The 22,091-nt window shown below is 41.6% G+C and overlaps 1 protein-coding gene across 5 annotated transcripts in view; it reads left to right on the plus strand.

Annotated features, from left to right (window-relative positions):
- Positions 1–22,091, plus strand: part of zranb3 (zinc finger, RAN-binding domain containing 3) — a 140,737-nt gene that overhangs the window by 99,709 nt on the left and 18,937 nt on the right. For all 5 annotated transcript variants that reach the window (XM_085398652.1, XM_085398653.1, XM_085398651.1 and 2 more), the window contains exons 16-17: positions 6,332–6,436; positions 15,804–15,946. In XM_085398652.1, the coding sequence (XP_085254778.1) occupies positions 6,332–6,436; positions 15,804–15,946 (248 nt within the window). The remainder of the gene's footprint in view (positions 1–6,331; positions 6,437–15,803; positions 15,947–22,091) is intronic.

A 22,091-nucleotide genomic window follows, 5' to 3' on the forward strand; every position in this document is an offset into this window, starting at 1 on the left:
CTGAAACCAGATTGTGGCTTTTACCTGAATCCGCCCATCAGCCTCTTTCTTGTTTGGTACAGTCGATGTTGTTTGATTGAAGTTAACTCTGAGGGTAAGTGGCTTGTCAGTCTTCAAATTGGCAGTAGTTAGTGCTAATGAAGCAGTAATAACCTGGTAAATGTTCTTTATTGTGGTTATTTTTTACAGTGATTATGCAGATGCTTCCAAGCCGCTGCGGTATGATTACCTATAATTACAGTGAGGTATATTCTTATGGGTTTATTCCTGGTTTTTTATCCTCTTCATAATGCTCATTATTTTTGTTACTAATGCATGCATGCATGCTGTCACAAGAGAAACAGGATCTTCAAACATATGTTAGAATAAAGGTGGATAAAACAAGCAAGATCACTAATGAGCTCCTTGGTTACCACAGGAATTACCATGGCAACCAATAAAGAAAGAAAGTGTGGCCAGATTACAGAATTTAAATGAAACTAAATTCAAGTCCTGTAAATTGATAATTAAAAATCTGATTGCTCTGCAGACAATCCCTAAAGTTTTGGTGCAGAATGAGCTACAGCACACAATGAAACTAATTGCATGTGAACGCTGCAAAACTGTATATTTGGTTTCTAATTACAGACAGTTTAGGTCCTGCAGTTACTTTTTATTTTCCGCATGGGAGTTGTACAGAAGAAGTAGATAGTTGTACTGTTGCTCTATGGCTCTGTGAGGATTAAAGAGCGTTTAATTCATGGCTATTTCACTAAGAGTCTCTGAGAGTTTTATAGGTGAGAGCAACACATCCAGGTATTTTGGCCTTTTTTCAGCTTCTGAAATACGTCATGGCAGAATTGTTTGAGAAACCGCAGTAAACAAATTGCTAACATTATAATAGTTAACAGGGGTCTTGCAAGTTAACTAGCACCCTGCAGTCCACTTGTTAACATTTACGTATTGATACTGTTATTATACTGCTTTCAGATCCAAGCCTGTCTCTTCAACAGGCTTCAGTGCCGTGTCCCTTGGTTTATAATAAGCCCAAGTCCTAAAGAACTATTCAGTTGTAGTTTGAACCCTGTAAAGCTTTTTATTAGCGCTGTTCATGGGCTGCAAACTTTCAAGCTAAGTTTAAAATGTCAGCATTAATTACAGCCCTCACGCTCGCTGAGTCCTAATGCTTCAGAGCAGATGACTAAAAATGAAGTTTTCAGTCTGGAGATTAAGCTTGGGATCAAAACTTTCTGATATCAAATAATTCAAATGATACAGCAACATATGAATTACCTGTAGTTGGGCATACGATGGGACCTGGTACCTGTACCTCACTTATTGACCCTCACTGTGCACTTTCATTGGAAACATTTAACTTAAACCTTTTAAATGAGGTCACCGCTGTGTTTGGAGTAGCATTATGATAAGCAGGCATGGCCAGTGGACAGCTACTCTCCTGAACCCTTCAAAAACTCACTAGTATTAGTTTTTCATCCTCCTTGCTGTCTGGAGTTAGTTTATGTAATTACAGGCCACTTTTACAGGCCGCTTGTCTTGATCCAAACAGCTCTGTGGCTCTTCTGAGAGGAGAGGACACTGATCTCATTTAACTTTACTTACTTCCCATGTCTCCTGATAACAGAGCGTTGTAATCCACAAGCTTTTTACGTCATCCTTGCAAGAGAGTCTCCACATGAAAAGCGGTGCTTTAAGCTAAATCGATACACTGTTTCCTCTCCTCTAAACTTCATTAAGCATAGACATTGCAGTATTCTCAGCCCAGGTGTCCAGCACCCAGAGAGAAGAGAACTGATTGTAAGAACTGGGAGGATACAGTGCAGGACAAGCATTTGACTATGGCTCTCATTAATGTCTGCTATCTAAAAGAGAAATGCACGGCATTACAAGAAATTATTCTGTTGTAGCTAATGAGAAAAAAGAAAGTTCACACAGAGACGCCCACCTTCTCTGACACATAGTTAACATTTATTTGATAGCGTCGGCAAGGTTCTTTGCGATGTATCCCTCCTCCTTAGCTTGAAGTTATATAACCACAGTATTGTCCTGACATTTCTCCTCATCGGGCGAGTGAAACAACGGCGCTGCCTCGTGATTCGCTCCAATGCACGCTCGGCGAACGGTTGTATCTCTGTTTGCTTCGGTTACACCAGTGAGTCAGCGGCAGAATCCCACGTCTCACCAACTGCTTGGAAGGGAAAACACGAGGAGCCACTCAGAAATGTCCAAGCATGAAGGGCCTGTGCGCAGTGTAGTGGTGTCACTGCGTGTTCGAGCACTATTTATTGCTTCACAGACCCTCTGATAGTTTTTATGGGTCTCTCTCTCTGTGCCTTGTGAGTGGGAGTGAGGGTATCTTAGCCAAAACTACAGATTTTTTTCTTCTTTGCAGATCCATAAGTATTTGGACAGTGACATAATTTGAGGTATTTTGCCTGCGTATGTCAGTACATCCATCCTTTTTATTTAAATTATTCAGGTCCAGCTCTCTCTTTTTCCTCCTCATGAGCTCCTGCTGGTTGGACATTTCCAAAACCTTACCTGGGAAGTGTCCAGGAGACGCATCCTAGTTAGATTCGCAGACCACCTAAGCTTTTGATGCAGTGGCGCAGCAGCTTTGTACTCCCTAATGGCTAAGGACCTCATCCTCGCCCTACAAATGAGCTCAGACGCCCACCTCATGAGGAAGCTCAGAGGTGAGGGTAGGAACAGAGATTGACTTGTAAATTGACGGCTTTACCTTCACAATCAGAGTTCTGTTTACCATATCAAGCCAGTTAATTACTTGTACCACCGCAGGAGCTGCACAGGTTCATCTGTTTTCCTCCTGCTCCACTCCTCCTGCGTATGAAAATGACCCTGAGATGCTTGAGCTTTTCCACTTGAGACAGCAACTTATCTCCAACCTGGAGTAGGGGTCCACCCCTTTCCAGCAGACAACGACTTCAGACTTGAAAGTGCTCATTTTCCAACCTAGCTGTTGTTTGATGTTCTGTAAAGTGCTCCACAAAAAGCAAAGAACTCCACCGATTTTAATGCAGTTTTAAACATAAGAATTCTTCGAATACTCGGATGCAGTCTTATACAGTCAGTAACCACGGACATCTTCAAATGCTGATTTTTCTACCTTAAGATGCTCTGCCAGGCTTTCACTGCAGCGCCATCAGTTGTTGCTCGTTTGTGGGTCTTGCTGCTGTTCAGCCATCTGTGCTATGAATCACTGTCCCACAAGTTTTTCAGCATTTGGCTAAATCTCAGCAGAGTAAAGCCATTTACTCTTCAGCATTCCTCCTGCTACTTCTATCAGCGTTCACATCCTCAGTAAACTTCTATTCCATTGGCAGCCGAACATGCTCGTGGATCACACTGCTTCTGCCATGTTTCACAGATGATGTGGCATGCTTTGGATCTTCTACAAGTTGATCTTGTAGAAGATCCAAAGGAAAAAATGTTCCAAAACTGGGGAGGAATGCACCAAATACTTCAGATTGATTTGGACACTGCTAAAGTTTCTGCTACTGCTAATATTTCTGTGTGGCTGTAAATCTATTAACAATCATGGAACATTTTTCCATGAAGCTGAAAGTCTACATTTCTGCCACAACTTGATTATTTCATTTGAATCCATTGTGGTGCTGTACCTGAGCAAAACTGAATTTTTTTTTACTGTGCATAGAATTTGGGACCTTAATAAAGCTATTATTTAATATCATTTATAATATTTTCAAGTAAATTGTGGATTTGTGATTGTGTGTGTGCCTAAAACACCTTTAAAACAACCTCAAGGTAGTTTTATTGCATCTCGCTGTGATTTATTCATAATTTGACATCCAGAAAAAATGACGAAAATATCAGATAATTAATCCAGAATTAATATTCATATCAATCTGTACGAAAGAAAGAAATATCTAATACAGCTCTACAGTATATAAATCCCGTTAGACTTCTCGTCTCACAGGTGTTGGAAGAAAAAGTTTTGAGGCATCTGTGAGCAGTTGTTGCTTTGAAACCACTTTCTACCTAAGATTTTAGTCCCTGTTGGAACTAGAAAACTGATCTTACTGTTTCTGTGCTTCTTGTGAATTGTTTAAATATTCTTCTGCTTTGAAATCTATCCAGGTGGAAATGTGTATCTCAGAGAAAAAAAAATTCAAATTTGAGTGTTAAATTCAAATTTCAAGTGCATTTGTCAAAGGAAAATATAGGCTATAACTATACATGTTTATGAAGCATCCATTACCTTTTATACAAAGACTAAGTAATGATCTACTTCAGCGGTTCTCAGTTTTTTATCTGGTATAACACAACAGATACCTCACATGGATGAAGTACTCTTCATCCATAACAATCATACTTGTTATTAACCTCTGTCTCTCTTTCACAGCATGTCTTTATCCTGTCTTCCTTCTCTCACCCCAACCGGTCGCAGCAGATGGCCCCGCCCCTCCCTGAGCCTGGTTCTGCCGGAGGTTTCTTCCTGTTAAAAGGGAGTTTTTCCTTCCCACTGTCACCAAAGTGCTTGCTCATAGGGGGTCATATGACTCTTTATGTATTATTGTAGGGTCTACCTTAAAATATAAAGTTCCTTGAAACGACTGTTGTTGTCATTTGGCGCTGCATAAATAAAGTTGAATTGAATTGAATTGAATCTTGCCAAAAAATGAATATTCATGTAATTTTGTTAGGGTTAGAGGTCCAGTGTTGAGGCATTTTTATTGAGCTCTGGGTTTTACCATTTACCCATTCTTCTCAGCTTTTGGGGGAGTTTAGTGAATTCATTTTAACTATTTTAATATATAAAATACTTACCAAGGTATTAAAGCTGTTATAATTTTACTCATATAGCTAAGCTGTTTTTACCATTACTTTATATATATGCAATTATTCATGTTTCTCAGATCAGTTTATATTAGTTGAATGAATCTTTATATGGCTGCTGTAAAACAATACTTGTGCCTGTGTTTGGGAATGGTTGCTGATCTGTAACATAGCTGTAATCCTTATTACTGTTGGCAGTCATACACAAATGATTCCCTGGCAGGTTTAAAACTATAATGGAAGGCTTAATGACATGTGAAGCTTGGTAACATCGATCGTAGTTTAATTAAGATGTTTTTAGCTCATTACTGTATTTCTGACTGTGTTTATTCAGCTGTGTCTCATGGCTTTCATTTAGTGGACTCAGTTGTGAGGAACTGACATAAGTACACATAAATGCATATAATTTACATAAAAATGTACATTTATAAATATAGTCATATAGTTATTTAAAACTCATATAACCATGAAGGCGCACAGTTTCTAATTCAGCAGAATTATTTTGTATCTTTGGCTGTGTTTACACGCAATTTAGAGATAGTATATAAAATATATATGTATGTGAATAAAACTATATAGTTGCGCGTTATGATCTGCAACTCATTTCATCAAGGAAACTTGGTCAGCATCATAAACTGCATATAAACGATGGCAATAATTGAGCACTTATTGTTTAGTGAAGTCCCCTTTGTGTCGTAGCGATCTTAGTGTTTTGAAACTAGATGTGACCGAGGGACAAAGCAGGCTCATTAGCTAACAACCTGAGACTGATAAGCTGTTAGCCAATGAGCTGTCAGCCTGATCAGTACTCCTCTTCTTCTTTAGGGGTTGCCACAGCAAATCATCTGCCTCCATTTCACGCTATATCTAGCATTTTCAAAATAAGCTTCCTGTTCTATTCAGTATGACTTGAAAGTAGCATCTGAGCACATAAGCTTGTCAGAAAAGTGTTCACTGATCACAGGTCAGTGGAACCTAAGGCCATTTTCCCCTCTATACTGCTGGACACCTTACAGCAACCAGAAGAGTTGCCCTCTGCTGGCCATTTTAAATTATTGAGGTTTCTTGTGTTTGTTTTGGTTTGGTTTGAGGTCTCTTTCCATCCATCCTTACCCTTTACTAACGGCTCGTCTAACTGGGGTTAGAGAAAATCCAGGTACACAGGTATAGGGAGTCAGCCAGTCATGCAGAAGGCTGCCCCTCCATGAGCCAGGTTCTGTCAGAGGTTGTTGTTCTTCCTCAATATTTACCGTGTAAATATGAAGCTCTTTGAGATGACTGTGTTGAATTGGCACTTTATACTGAACTGGAATTAAAATGTTTCAAAAGCTACAGATTGCATGGCTGCCTCCAAAGACTTCATATTAGATGATGAAGGGCAAATGTGGAGTAACAAACTATAAGTCAGGCTAAAGATGTTTAGAAATAATATTAGTTACAACTTTACAATACTTTACTTGATGGTGGTAACTTTGCTTCAGGCTGTCTCCTTCGTCTCTGTCTCCTCATCTTTCAGGACGGAGCTTCGCTGAACTTGAGTTTCATCCCATTGGACATCAAGCTAACCAACTGGGATGACCTGCCCGAGGCCTTCAGCCGGCGCAGGGAAAATCGAATACAGGTCTGCCCTTCCCGCCGGGCTAAGTCTGGATATGTGCGCGTCTCTTGCGTGCGCTTTGATATTCATGAATGTGTGTGGGTGTGCACGTGGACTGGGGCATTCACACCAGGGAGATGTACCTACTTAATTTGTCGTTACTGTTAAAACACTTTAGAGGCAAATTACACTAAAGTTGACTTCTAGGTTATAAGATGTGCCACTGTTTGCTTCTTGTGATTTATTGCAAAGACAAAAAAATGTAGCCATGAGAAGAATTTAAGATGATGGAAAAGTCTGCATATGCTAGAGTGTAGAGCTAAAAGTTTTTCACTTAGTGTGCCCATAGGCTGCGTTAAGGATGACCTTAATTTTAGACTAAGATAATTTAGTTTCATATCTCACCAGTGGAGCTATCGCTTCAATTCCACTGACCCAGTGAAGATGAGACATGAGGCAGTACGGAGGTTATTAAACCTAATGGATGTGTGTGTGTCACTGGCATGTGAAACTAATGACACCTCTGATCATGAGCAGGAAGAGCAGCAGCGCACCATTGGGCCCCTGACAGATAGGTGGAGTATGGACGCCCACATTTCACTACTGCAGGGCCTGATGAAGGAGAGCAGGAGAGGGAGGAGGACGAGGAAGTGGAGGTGGCGGACGATGGAGATAGGACAAAAGAGGGGGGGTGGCTTGGGGGTTTGGGCTGCCGAGGAGACGGGCAAAAGAAAGTGTGCAGTTTTATGAGGGTTGTTAAAGGAGACAGATCATCGCCTCAAACGACCCAAAGCACCAACCAGCTAATATTAAATCCTGCAATCTGCCGTGTCGGTACCAGCTACTGACAGAAGCCCCGCCTGTCACGTTGTTTATGTTGCTTTGTTAAACCGAGGCGTGAGTTGCAGCCATCCTCCAACCCATCATTTATGCCCCGTTACACTCCAATTGTCCATCACAATCAATACTTAGCAAGCGGTTTAATGCGGGATGTGAAACGTCTTGGATGGGGAAGCAGTGGTGTGTAAACACTCCTACAGCCAGAACAACAACACTGGCAAATGAATCAAACCATCTTTGAGATGAATGGTCAGTAATTACAGAATATGTATTAGAATAATCTGTATTTTATGAAAACTGGATAATGTTTCTGTGAAGATAATCATTAATTGAGGTTAAAATACAGTTTAGTGAAGAGAACACAACCCAAATAGTTTTCAACAAAAAACGTTTTAACGTCTTTGCTTTTATATTCTTACTAAAGCTACTCGGTCCTTATTTACATTAAGCGAGAAGTTGCACCTGTAGTGTAGTTGGCTTTGGTGCCGAGGCTCAGGTCATTGTTTGTCTGAAATAAGCCAAAATAGCTACCAGACCCCTTTAAATTAACATTTTTGTGATTAGCTGGCCCTGCCAAACAGAAGGTTTTAACAGATGGTGTTCTCACACTTTGAGCTCTGTAGTTACAACTTCAGTCAGTCAGGCCTAGAGACTGGTAAATGGTCGCCTGGAAAACGTGTATTATCAAACTGTTTGGCAAGAGGTCGCAGGAAATTACTTGCAGTTGATTGGTGTAATAAGTCACAATAATAATAATAAGTCTGGATGTGGTGCTGCATCCAGAATTTTCTAGCTATTTCTTTGGTCACTAGCAGTTTACCACAGTTGCACACTCACTTAAACTAATTGCAAAGTGGTTGTGAAACTGTTAAAAGTCCAAAACAAACTGGAAAAGGAGAATGTTTGCTTCAAAATAAAGTAAGGAACAACAATAAGAAAGAGACTGGTAAAAATGGCATCCATGGAAGAGTTCGAAGGTGAAAAACAAAAAGATCAAAACGATTAAAATGGCCCACCTCACTGTTACCAAAACACATCTTGATGATCCCGAGACTTTTGGGAAAATAATCTGTGGACTGACGAGACAAAAAATTCATATAAAGAACATCAAAGCAAGGGTCAAACATGGTGGTGGTAGTGTGATGGTCTGGGCCTGTTTAGATGCTTCAGGATGTGAACTACTTCTGTTAATTGATTCATCCATCCATCAATCTTCTTCCGCTTATCCGGGGCCGGGTCGCGGGGGCAGCAGCCTAAGGAGACAAGCCAAGTCCTCCCTCTCCCCAGCCACCTCCTACAGCTTGTCCGGGGAAACACCAAGGCGTTCCCAGGCCAGCCAAGAGATATAATCTCTCCAGCATGTCCTGGGTCTATCCCGCGGTCTTCTCCCAGTGGGACATGCCTGGAACATCTCGCCCAGGAGGCATCCTTGTCACATGCCTGAACCACCTCAACTGGCTCCTTTTGACATGGAGGAGCAGTGGCTCTACTCTGAGCCCCCCCCCCCCCCCCCGGGGTGGCTGAACTTCTCACCCTATCTCTAAGGGAGAGGTCAGCCAAATGAGGAAGCTCATTTCTGCCACTTGTATCCGCAGTCTAGCTCTTTTGGTCACTACCCACAGCTCGTGACCACAGGTGAGGGTAGGGACGTAGGTCGATCGGTGCATTGAGAGCTTAGCTTTTACACTCAGTTCTCTCTTCACCATGACAGACCGGTACAGTGTCTGAATCACTGCAGCCGCAGTACCAATCCGCTCCCTTCTCCCCTCACTTGTGAACAACACCTCGAGATGCATGAACTCTTCCACTTATGGCAGGAGCTCGTCCCTGACCTGGAGTGAGCACTCCACCCTTTTCCCGGCAGAAATGAGATTCTGAGACCAACCAGGTGAAAGCCTTCCGCCACTTGGCTACACCTAAAAATTATCTCCATAAAATTATAAACAGAATCGGTGACAAAGGGCAGCCATACCAGAGCTCATCACCCACCATGAATGAGTCCAACTATGCAGACCAAGCTCTTGCAACAGTTGTATAAGGATCGAATGGCCTGTAGCAATGAGCCGAACACCCCATACTCCCGGAGCACCTCCCACAGGACACGCCGCGGGACACGGTCGTATGCTTCTCCAAATCCACAAAACAGATGTAGACTAGGTGGGCAAACTCCCATGCACCCTCAAGTATCCTTGAGAGTGCATTGATCTGTTAATTGATGCAATCATTAATTCTGCTCTCTACCAGAAAATTATGAAGGAAAATGTCCAGCCATCAGTTTGTGCCCTGAAGCTCAAGCACACTCAGGTTTTCCAGCAGGACAATGATCCAAAACACACCAACAATTCCACCTCTGAATGGCCAAACAAACCCCCGAGATGAAGGTTTTGGAGTGGCCTAATCAAAGTCCAGACTTAATCCAGTGAAGGTGCTTTGGCATAACCTTAAATAGGATGTTCATACTAAAAAACACTTGCCTTTACAAAGATTGAGCTCCACAAACTCCACAGTGAAACTTATTGCCAATTATTGCTTGCTATTAACGCTTGCTATTAATTGAATTTGTCTTTGTTGAAATTTGTTGGATGATCTGAAACATGTAAGTGTGACAAATATGGGAAAAAACAAAGAAATCAGGAAGAAGGAAAATAGTTTTTCATGACATTGTATATGGCAAAGCCTTTATTTACATATGTACCATGAAGGCATCATAGCGATAGGAAGAAAAAGGGCATGAGTTGAATGAAGGTGTGGGAGGTTGTTGCTGTTACTGAGCAAGTACAGTGGCTTGCAAAAGTATTAGCCCCCTTGAACTTTCCCACATTTTGTCACATTACTTCCACAAACATGAATCAATGTTATTGGAATTCCACGTGAAAGACCAATACAAAGTGGTATACACGTGAAAAGTGGAACGAAAATCATACATGATTCCAAACATTTTTTACAAATAAATAAATAAGTGGGGTGTGCGTAATTATTCAGCCCCCTGAGTCAATACTTTGTAGAACCACCTTTGCTGCAATGACAGCTGCCAGTCTTTCAGGGTATGTCTCTACCAGCTTTGCACATCTACAGACTGAAATTCTTGCCCATTCTTCTTTGCAAAACAGCTCCAGCTCAGTCAGATTAGATGGACAGCATTTGTGAACAGCAGTTTTCAGATCTTGCCACAGATTCTTGATTGGATTTAGATCTGGACTTTGACTGGGCCATTCTAACACATGGATATGTTTTGTTTTGAACCATTCCATTGTTGGCCTGGCTTTATGTTTAGGGTCGTTGTCCTGCTGGAAGGTGAACCTCCGCCCCAGTCTCAAGTCTTTTGCAGACTCCAAGAGGTTTTCTTCCAAGACTGGCCTGTATTTGGCTTCATCCATCTTCCCATCAACTCTGACCAGCTTCCCTGTCCCTGCTGAAGAGAAGCGGAGCATGATGCTGCCACCACCATATGTGACAGTGGGGATGTTGTGTTCAGAGTGATGTGCAGTGTTAGTTTTCCGCCACACATAGCGTTTTGCATTTTGGTCTCATCTGACCAGAGCACCTTCTTCCACATGTTTGCTGTGTCCCCCACATGGCTTGTGTCAAACTGCAAACAGGACTTTTTAATGGTTTTCTGTTAACAGTGGCTTTCTTCTTGCCACTCTTCCATAAAGGCCAACTTTGTGCAGTGCACGACTAATAGTTGTCCTATGGACAGATTCCCCCACCTGAGCTGTAGATCTCTGCAGCTCGTCCAGAGTCACCATGGGCCTCTTGGCTGCATTTCTGATCAGCCTTGTTCGGCCTGTGAGTTTAGGTGGACAGCCTTGTCTTGGTAGGTTTACAGTTGTGCCATACTCCTTCCATTTCTGAATGATTGCTTGAACAGAGCTCCGTGGGATGTTCAAGGCTTGGGAAATCTTTTTGTAGCCTAAGCCTGCTTTAAATTTCTCAATAACTTTATCCCTGACCTGTCTGGTGTGTTCTTTGGACTTCAAGGTGTTGTTGCTCCCAATATTCTCTTAGACAACCTCTGAGGCCGTCACAGAGCAGCTGTATTTGTACTGACATTAGATTACACACAGGTGCACTCTATTTAGTCATTAGCACTCATCAGGCAATGTCTATGTGCAACTGACTGCACTCAGACCAAAGGGGGCTGAATAATTACACACACCCCACTTTGCAGTTATTTATTTGTAAAAAAATGTTTGGAATCATGTATGATTTTCGTTCCACTTCTCACGTGTACACCGCTTTGTGTTGGTCTTTCACATGGAATTCCAATAACATTGATTCATGTTTGTGGCTGTAATGTGACAAAATGTGGGAAAGTTCAAGGGGGCCGAATACTTTTGCAAGCCACTGTATATCCCTGATGTCTCTGGAGGCGAAACCAGGCTCCAGTGCATAAAAGATTAACTTATTCGAAGGAAGTCTGCCTATTGGATATAATGAAGGTCGCCAGGACGCTGCTCCGGATAGTTCCAGCCCACTTGAGCCCCTGCACTTGCATTTTATAAACATTATAATGTGACACACGAGTGAAATTGTAGTGCAAAGTGAGAGACGAAAAAGTCTCATTGTGGAGAGGTTTGTGTTTATCTTTGGCAACTAGAAGCACATAAACTTTTGATGTTTGTTCTATTTTTTGAACCTATAAGTTTTTTTTCCTATTTTCTGTTTTAGTGAAGTAAGAAACTCGAGGAGGACAGAGCACATTGTGTATGTCAGTCTGGTCTGTGACATTTAGATATGTGTTCTGTTAAAGTAATAAACAGGTGTTACAAATGTCCCAGTAACCTGGCTGTAACCATGATACAGTTTAGATAGAATTTTACATATTAATTCCTCATTTGTATAAACACCAATATGAAGGTTTCCTAAAAAGACAAAAACCACTGGGACCAATGATTTTGTTTTGTTTTTAGCCTTTGGAGTATCATTTACCACCAAGAAAAAAGTAAAACTTAAAGGATAAAAGTATCATTATCATACATCTTTGTCCAGATACACAGTGAAAATCAAAGCACCCTCTGTTTCCACCCACACGTCTCACCTATTAACCTGTCTGACCTTCGGCCAATCTGCAAGCTGGAAGGAGCATCCCACTCTCCTCCTTAGTTTCAACTTTTGACATCTGATTCAACTTTTTGGCTCTCATCTAACCTCTGATGGCCTGGCAGCACAATTACTATTTCAGATTTTCACTAAGCTTACCCACAGTCTTCATCTCTACTTTCCTCCTGTCAGGAGGAAGACTGTCTCGCTGTAGAGGAGGGTTTCGGTGCTCTACCGGCACATGACGTTCGGCTTGATGCTGTGATTTGAGTTCCTAATGACAGAGTACTACTTGCCTTCAGTCTCAAGGATGTTATGGGCGATAATAATTTAGTATCGTTTGTGGTTTTAAATGCCGTTGTTCTGGTTTTGTGAAAATATGTGCAAAATAAGTCGCAGTAGATGGCGGCCCCTCGCTGACTCTGGTACTGTCTGTTCCTGATAAAAGCAGAGATGCTTTTATGCTCCTCACATACGAGGTCTTGAATAATCTGGCCCCATTTGATCTTAATGACATTATAGCACTGCATCACCCCATTAGAGCGCTGTGCTCTCAGACTGCTGGCTTACCTGTGGTTCCTCGAGTATTTCAAAGTAGAATGGGAGGCAGATGCTTGAGCTTTCAGGCGCCTCTTCTGTGGAACCAGCTTCCAGTTTGGATTCGAGAGACAGACACTATCTCTACTTTTAAGATTAGGCTTAAAAATGTCCTTTTTTAAAGCCTATATTTAGGATTGGATCAGGTGACCTTGAATCCGTAGTTTCTTCCTTTTAAAAGGGGGTTTTCCTTCCCACTGTCACCAAAGTGCTAGCTCACAGGATGTTTGTTGATTGTTGGGGTTTTCTCTGTTTTCTTTGTATTGTTGTTGGGTCTTTTTACAATATAAAGCACTTTGAGGCAACTCTTCTTGAGATTTGGCCAAATAAAAATAAAATTGAATTAAATACATGCTCTAATTGACAAGCCAGCAGTTTCCAGCATACTTGACAAGGGACCGGCCGGTTAATGTCACATAGCTCATTGCTGTTATCAGATAGTTGTGCGCACACTCAGAGGCAAACGCTTACGTTGCAAATGCTAATGCTAATGTTGTTAGACATTTGCATTAGCATACACATTAGACAGACCTAATCAGGCAGTTAAACCCCCCTTACACAGCTAAACGTGGACATATAAAGTGTGACAATTCATTTTATTATAAAAATAGAATTTAATATTGAAGAAAAAGTTATTTTTTGGTTTGTATATGCTGTCAATTCTAGTTCTGGAAACTGGAATCAGCAAAAATCTGTATGGGCTATCAGAATCAATCCAAGAAAATTGCAATCAGTCCTCTTTTTTTTTTTTTTTTTTTTTTTTGCCTGTCCCGTTTGGCTCTTTTGCCATCAGAATTGTTGTCTAAAGGCAAAGAAAGATGCCCAACGGATTTACTTTACCAAATTGACCATCCCAGCCTTGCCGTAATGGTCCATTTGATTCACCTTTTATTGTTTATTTTATTTTCACTTACTGAATACGGGACAGACTTGACTGGGGGAAAGAAGGGGAGAAAGAAAGATGGAAAGAGAAACAGCTGAGAAGAGGGACGGGGGAGAAGGGCAAAAAACAAAAACCAACAGAACGGGCAGAGAAAAAAAAATGCATATATCAATCACCTGGATCACCTGCTGAGAAAGAAAAAAGAAAACAAGCAGAAGAGAACAAGAGTAATAGTATTAACAACATCACAATGATATATGGGAATATGACAGTAAATACTAAATATTAAACATTATTGTGCAGCACATAAGATCAACAGAACACAGTGTGCTTTGAGGTAGGAGCCAAAAAGGGTGTAGTTTGTGGGTGTGATCACCCGTGTGTACACCTGTGAGCATGGACGCGCTTGTTTTTTTAAAAGGTTCCTTCATGTAATGATCTGCTAGAGGGTGTGGGGGGGGCCACAGCCCCGTCCTCCAGGGCATGAAGCAGGTATGGAGGAGATCAAAACTCCAGACATCCAGAGGCCCCCAGAACACAAGAGACCAAGGAAGACCAACAGAGGGGCAGCTGCGCCACTGTCCCAGAAAGAGCTGAGGAGAGTCCCAGATGAGGGCTCACTCAGCAGCCGCGGAGCAGAAGCCAGGGGGAGTTGCAGTGACGCGCCCGTGAGCTCCGCCGGCAGCCAGCCGTGCCTGAGTGACCGAGCCCCAGGCCGAGAGGCCGGGGGCACCCCACCTCCGAAGTGGCCCGAGCGAGCCCCAGGCTCCAGGTCCCGATAAGCGGCCGCCAAGGAGTGAGCCGGTGTGTACCTGGACGCCCATCCCCGGACACAAAGAACCACCAACGCACCGATGTCTGAGGGAGTCCGCCACTGGCAGGGGAAGTGGTGGTAGGGGGAGATAGGCCTCCAAACCTTGGAGGGCCTGAGATGTCCCCAGAGAGGTGGCGCCTGACACCCAACCTGACATATAGACACAGAAATACAGGCACACACAGACACAAACATCCATTCCCACCCTCATGCTCTCATATGCACTTACTCCACACTCAACCAACGTGGAGACAGACATAAAGAGACGCTGTACACACGATCACACTCCCCAAGCGTACTCTACGAAACAGGTCTAGGTACCCTTGCCCCTGGAGGGGGGAACTGCACCCAGACCCAGGTGGTGTTACCCTTTTCCCTGCGGTGGGGAGAGGCAGACCGCCCCGACTCCGCAGCAGCAGGGAGGCCCCACACTCCAGACCGCAGTCGGACGGCCAACTCCTCCTCCTAGCCCCCCCGCTCCAGCAGGCCGCAGAGAACGGGGGATATTAGTGTGTTATATAAATATCACATGTATTATATATAGATAGCTGTCATGATACATGTTGTACATATGTTATATAATAAATATTTTAAAATATATACTTATTAACGTTATTTTAACGAGTTCATCTTTACATCCAGACGTCAAACATTTGTTTCTGTTGAATACTTTCATTTAACATTAAACATTTAATGAGTAGTACGTACTAATTCCTTCAAAATATACCTGCGCAAAGATCAACAAAGACAGCTTTCATGCTGTGATAGCTTGAAACCTGTCTGCATATAACATATAAAGACTTTTATCTTGACCCAAGTCTTTTTTGTGACGGTAAATATCATCCATAGCAAAGACAGGGGAAAAAACCCTTTCAAGTGTAATATACGTAGGTAAATTGTCCATTAAGGCTCGGTGTCTGGTGAGCTATTTGTTATATTGTTGGTAGATTTCCTTCGAATCCTGCCTTCGCTGGAAGAATATTCAGCCCTCTTTTGGTTTAATGGGTTTTGTTCAGCTATCTGGAAAACTGTCTCCTTTGAATTGTTTGTTTTTGGCTGAAGTGCATTTTCAAAATTGAAAAGCTAAAAAAATGTTTTGCTTTTAAAGAGGTTTCACTGTCCAAACTATCAATTTGTGTTGAAAATGAAGACTCCGGCGGCTGCAGTTGCGGCTTGAAATTGAATATGAAGTGAGGTGTCGTGTCGCCCCGCAGGTGCTGAGCTTTGTTATGGAGTGGAGCGGCCTGCCAGCCATGAAGCAGAAACTGCTTCGACGCAGCGGTCTTCTCTTCCACAGCCCTACCCTGGGCTTGCAGCAGCTGTCCGCCGCCCAGCGCCCTCACTCGAGCACCAAGAGGTCAGATTTTTTCCTTGAAGGAGACGTGCTTTGACTTTCACCAAACCTCTCTTCTAATCAGTGAATTTTCAGTCACTGAAATGAACGTTAAGTGGTTTGTATTGAGTTTTAACCTTTTCCAAACCGCCCAAAAAACAAGTTTGTTTTTCTGCTTTAACCGCTAATGTTATATGGATGTAGTTTGTGAAGCCAGTTTGGAAATACCTTAAACCCAGATTATTTCTAGTGGCCCACAGGATGTGACTCCTCTGATTGTAAAAACTGTTGTATTCAAGTCTGTCAGTAAACATTTGCCTAGTGAGTGCATGCTCTCACTCATTAGTTTTGGGTTTTTACAAGGTGTTCTTTAAAATTATGTTCCTTTTTTGAGGCAAAGCAGAAGATAAAGCTGGAAGTCTTCGCCTAAAGAGTGTCCCTCAGTTTCTCAGTCATCACGTCCTGCTTCATGTTGGCTACATCGGGTTTTTTAGGTGGTTTTTTTTTTTCTAATATACAGTCTGCGGGTCATGATTTGTGTGGTTTTAGGCTACGTTCCAAAAAGATGCAAACACAGTTCTATAAAAACACGGGGAGGCTCTATAAGTAAAAACAAAATGCAATTCTTTGCAATAGGGCTGAACGATTATGGAAAATAATCTAATTGCGATTTTTTTGCCCCAATATTGCGATTGCGATGCGATATGCGATTATTTTTTAAGGTATTTGTCTTCTGTATTATTAAACAAAGACAAGCAATACATCATATAGTATGGCCAATACTATATTACATTAATTTTAAACTGTTCTTTCCTGGAAGACAGACCTCTGTTATGATGACATGAGGTGATGCATGAATTGATGACTGACATTTTTATTTAACTTCTTCAATCACAACAGTATATTTGAACATACACAATAGTTTATTTTTAGCTTACAAACATCTGAGCATAAAGTGCTGACAAGGAACCCTGGTGTAAACATTAAAATGAAAGTCAGTACAATGTGCAGATTGCAGAAATATACATAAAAAAAAATCAGTGGCTTTACCACACTCAGTTTTTCGACATCTGTGAACTACTAGACAGTCATTCAATTAAAAAATAATATTAAATAAATAAAACTAATAAATAAAAAATACACACATCTTACTGATCTCTGCAGTCAGTAACATTACACATAAAGTGCAAACATAATAGCAATTGTATAAACACACACACAAACACGCCTTTAAAGTTTAAAGGCGTGAAATTGGACGGTCTAGCCAATCAGAAGGCTAGTTCTGATTAGCGTCACCGCTGTCTCGGTGGAGTTTAATAAACTCGGCCGTCTGCTTCTTGCTATCTAAAATATAACCAGACACTGGTGTAAATTCTCGACTGTCTCATACTTCTGTTTAATAAGTTTTCTGTTTGACGTTTAGTCAGCTGTGTGAAAACCAAGGAGGAACCCACCCGGGGATTAATAAAGTTTTATTTTATCTAATCTAATAACTTTAATCTCAGCCAAACCGATTTACTCACGAACAAACAAAACACTGAAAAAAGCCCAACGATAACATTTTTAGGTTGTCTAAGTGACTTATATATTACGTTTAACCCGAGCAGCGAAACTCCGCGGTGGTCTGAAAATGATGTGCCGGGAGTTGTGCCGCTCTCGGCCGCATCAGTAACCCTCGAGCTCCCGGCTAGCTGTCGAGCTGGTGGGTAGCAGACGCCTCTGAAAACGTCGAAGCACTTTTGCAAATATGGGATATCTTGATAAACCGAGCAGATATTTGATGTTTACACAACTACTTTCTCGCCTGAAAATATGTTAAAAGTTTATTTTGTGACCCAGAAAGATTAGTATGAGTAATTTTAAAACTTAGTAGCGGCCGCCATTGTTGGAAACTGGAGTTTGGCTGGGCCGCGCTATGAATTCTGGGATATGGTAGTAATTTGGACAGCCTTCGGCGCGTCGCTGTGACGTAATCGGTCTACAAATGCGGCCTCAGGAGGATGCAGCCCATGAATTTGGACATGTCCAGAGTATAATCGCAGCCTTTGCGGTTAGAAAATTGCACTTGATCATGTCGCGATATTATCGCAAATGCGATATATCGTTCAGCCCTACTTTGCAAATCCCATGAGCCCAAATTTTATTCACAACAGAAAATGTTAAATATTTAACGTGAGAAGGTGTACAATTTCAAGAGAAATATGAGCTCATTTTGAATTTGATGGCAACAGCACATTCTATAAAAGTTGTCTTGAGTCATGTTTACTACTGTGTAGCATCCCCACTACTTTGAATAGCAGTCTGTAATAATATCTTGGACCTAAGGAGCACAGCTGCTGGAGTTTAGGGAGAGGAAAATTGTCCCGTTCTTATCTAATATATGGTTCTAGCAGCTCTACAGTCCTGGATCGTCAAATGTTTTCAGCTAGTGAAAGATCTGGACTGCAGGAAGGTCAATTCAATATCTAAATTCAGACCTCCGGTAGACCATGCACACGCATTAATGATGAAGGTCCAGCTATCTGAATACATCTTTTACCTAAACGTTTCAAGTTTGTACCACATTTAGTGAAAACTTTCATCTAAAAACAATATTTAGAATCAATATTTTGCTAATGCATTAGCCAAACATGTCTTCACTTACCATCCTCATTCTGTGCAATAAGCTTTCCCACATGTGGATGGGTTTCCTGTATTAACAGATTAAGGCTACGTTCACACTGCAGGTCTTAATGCTCAATTCCGATTTTTTGATCAAATCCGATTTTTTTTGTCTGCTCGTTCACACTACAAATAAAATGCGACAGCAAACGCTCTCTAGTGTGAACGCTCAAAGCGGCCCGCATGCGCAAAAGAAGACGTCAACGCGCTCTGTTTAGACCCAGAGCAAACAATATTGTTTGACTGATGGCCCTTAATATAAAGACTTCGGACTTCACGTTTCCCAATTTTTGCTTTAAGTTATTTTGTTATTTACATAATAATGTAGATAACCTAATAATTATCCTCATTGCTGTTTTAGAGGAGCGGTGCTTCAAAGGATAGTTGCCGATTTCTGTCAGAATCTGCAGATTATGCAGTACAAATAAAATGTTCACGTTTCTCCAACGTTGTCTTCCCAGCTGTTTCACCGGATGGTCAGGAAGCGTTCGCGATGTCTTCTCCAGCGCTTCTCCGGCGCTGATAATTGGCGTCTGTCTTGTGGCAGTGACATAAAAGACGGATTTAATGCGACTTGACCGTTCACACAGCAGTCGCTTTCTGAAACATCGGATATGTATCGCATTCAGTACCACATACGAAAGTGACCCAGATCGGATTTGAAAATATTGGATTTGTGCCGTTCACACTGTCATAGCATGATCGGATATGGGTCGCATAGGGTCAAAAAAATCGGATTTGATGCGCTTTCGCCTGCAGTGTGAACGTAGCCTAAGTGTAGAATTAAACATACAGATTGTAATATGAACTAAATGGATCTTATGATCATTTATTGCTGTATTTAATTAATTTCTTCTCACATATCAGCTTATTTAGCAAACTAGCTACATCTGCCAGCAGTTTCCAGCAGGAAACAAGAAGTTTGCCATTTTTCACCACTGTTTGACATCAAAGACCCATTTTTCTCCTAAATGATGTTTTCAGGTTTGAATTCTTCCTAATCATCACTATAAACCGCACGTGTGCACTAATGATTGGTTGTGCCACACCTCCCCTATAAGCAGTTCAGCAAACCTGTATACTGTAAGCAAAAATGCATCTCCCACAATGATCCAGTCAGTAAGATATCCTGTAACGCTGCTTTGAATCGGTGGAAATAGTGAGATTTAGTAGTTCCCAACATTATGACAGAATCCAAGAAGTAATGTGAGAGATTTCACAGAGAAACAAGCGGATTTGTAAATACTAACTGCCCCAGGCGTCATGGAAGGCTGAATAATGCGTGTGTGCGTCTGTGTGTGTTTTCGTGCCCGTGTGTGTGTGTGTGCGGGGGTGTATCAAAGGGTGTCTGCTGAGACATAAGAGAAAATGGGATGAGCTCTGTGTATGCGTACATGTGTGTTTTTTGACAAACAAGCATTGTTGCTGGCACACTAATTACAGCTGGCGTGGACTAAGGCAGGGAGAGTTTGCCAATTACAGGGCAGACGTGTGTGTGTGTGTGTTTTGTAAGTGAGGGAGAGTGTTTCTCAACTGGGGAAAGCGTTTGGGTGCATGAACCTAATCAAGGTGTGAGTAGGAGGCAATTGGCCCGGCTTGATTTGATACCTGTTTGATTTATTCACTAATCAGAACCAATCAAGCTCCAGCTATGGCTCAGCGGGGCGATCAAGGCTCACCTTCCCTGCTCTGAGACGCTCCGTTTTCAACTACTTCAAACTTAATACACTTTTCCTGGGTTTCCAACACTGGATACTTTTGTTATAAACCATTCATGGTGATTTGCAGCAATTTTAGAAGATTTAAGGAGATTTTAATCCAGTTATGCGCACTGAGGAGGTTTCATTGTTAAAATACCAAAACGTTGGAAATAAAAAAAGTTGATTGGTGCCTGTAATTACCACTTTAATGCAGAGAAATAATAATGTTATTTTTTCATTTTTGTGTGCATACAAACACATAATTGTTAAAGCCAGCATCAAATGTAGAGGCTGTTAAAGTTAAATGTTTTATTCGGTGTTGTGCAGACCAGTTTTTGTCATCTGAAATGTATTATTATATACAAGCTCCCAGTCAAACGCTGAGCAGCGCAACACAAAAGACTTGGTAGTTCAAAATTACAGCGTAGGAGTATTTCAGTGGGACTTGAAAGATGTTTAACAGAATCACTCACAGTGAACGTTGGAAAAACTAAGTGGAGCTCTATGATAATGACTAAAAGAGCTACTTGGAGTCCAGTGTTCCGGTTAACCAGATGAGATTGGACCTGCAGAGGTGCCCAGCTTTTTAAATAAAAACTTGCAAAGTCTGGTTGCTGACATTGTCTGCGATTCCTGAGACCGATTGGCTGGAGCTCAGAAGAAGGTTGAAAAACCTGAATGTACCAACTCTCTACAACAGGGGTCTCCAACTCCAGTCCATAAGAGCTGCTGACCTGCAGCTTTTAGATGCATCCTTGTTCTGACACACCTGAATCAAATGAATGGCTTGTTATCAGGCCTTTGCCAAACTTGATGGTAAGCTGAAAAGGTAATCCAAGCATTTGATTCAGCTGTGTTGGAGTAGGGATGCATCTAAAAGCTGCAGGACAGTAGCTCTCGAGGACTGAAGTTTGACATCCCTTGCTCTACAGGAAGAAAACCAGGACTGTAGCTACAACATGCAATCCTGAATCAAGCTCCGTCTCTACAACTTGATAAATCTTCATCCAGATGGGTCTTAATGCTCGGACAACATAAAGGAAACCACTGATCACTAAAAACTGCACATTTTAAATTTGCACAAGACCACTTGGATGTTCTACAACACTACAGGACGCCTTACAATCACTGAGAGGACAAATGAATTTTTAAATTGGATTCGATTTACAGGCGAATGTCAGGGCAGCACGACATGAAGCGAGAATACAAATTTGGTGATGAAGGAGCACACTTAAATAACTCAACAACAAAATAAGAAAATTCATTTTTATCAAACGGCCAAATGAAAATATTGACCTTGACTCAAATGAGATGCTCAGACGTGACCTGAAGAGGACTGTTCAATCAAGACGTCCCGGAAATGTTGACGAACTAAAACCGTTTTGTGGGAAGAACGTCCAGAATTTCTCTCAAAACTAGCTGCAAAAAGTGCGTAATTGTTACTAAATTGAAGAAATCGCTTTTCCAGCCTTCGCTTTGATCGCTCGATGAAGACTTGAAAAGTAAAACTGCTCGTGCGTTAGTATGAAACGCTATATTTATAATAGTATATACAACACTGAAATCATGTTCAGCATCTAAGATGGAAACTCAGTGCATTTGTATTTGGCTAAGATGTGGAAAGTACTTTTGTTGTGTTGTCTTGGCAGCGTACATTAAAGCTGTACTCGAGCAAATTCAGTACAGCATTTGCATATAGTTGATGGACTTGTTAGAATTTGAACTTTTGATTTGTTTTCTTCCTTTTTTCTTTTCCCAACAATGACTCACTGCAAAAGTGCTTTTTTAAAAAGATTTGACGCAAACAC

This window comes from Rhamphochromis longiceps, linkage group LG23 (genome assembly GCF_057381845.1).
Source record: "Rhamphochromis longiceps isolate RC_006_pf linkage group LG23, R_longiceps_female_GT1.1, whole genome shotgun sequence".
Taxonomy (NCBI): Eukaryota; Metazoa; Chordata; class Actinopteri; order Cichliformes; family Cichlidae; genus Rhamphochromis; species Rhamphochromis longiceps.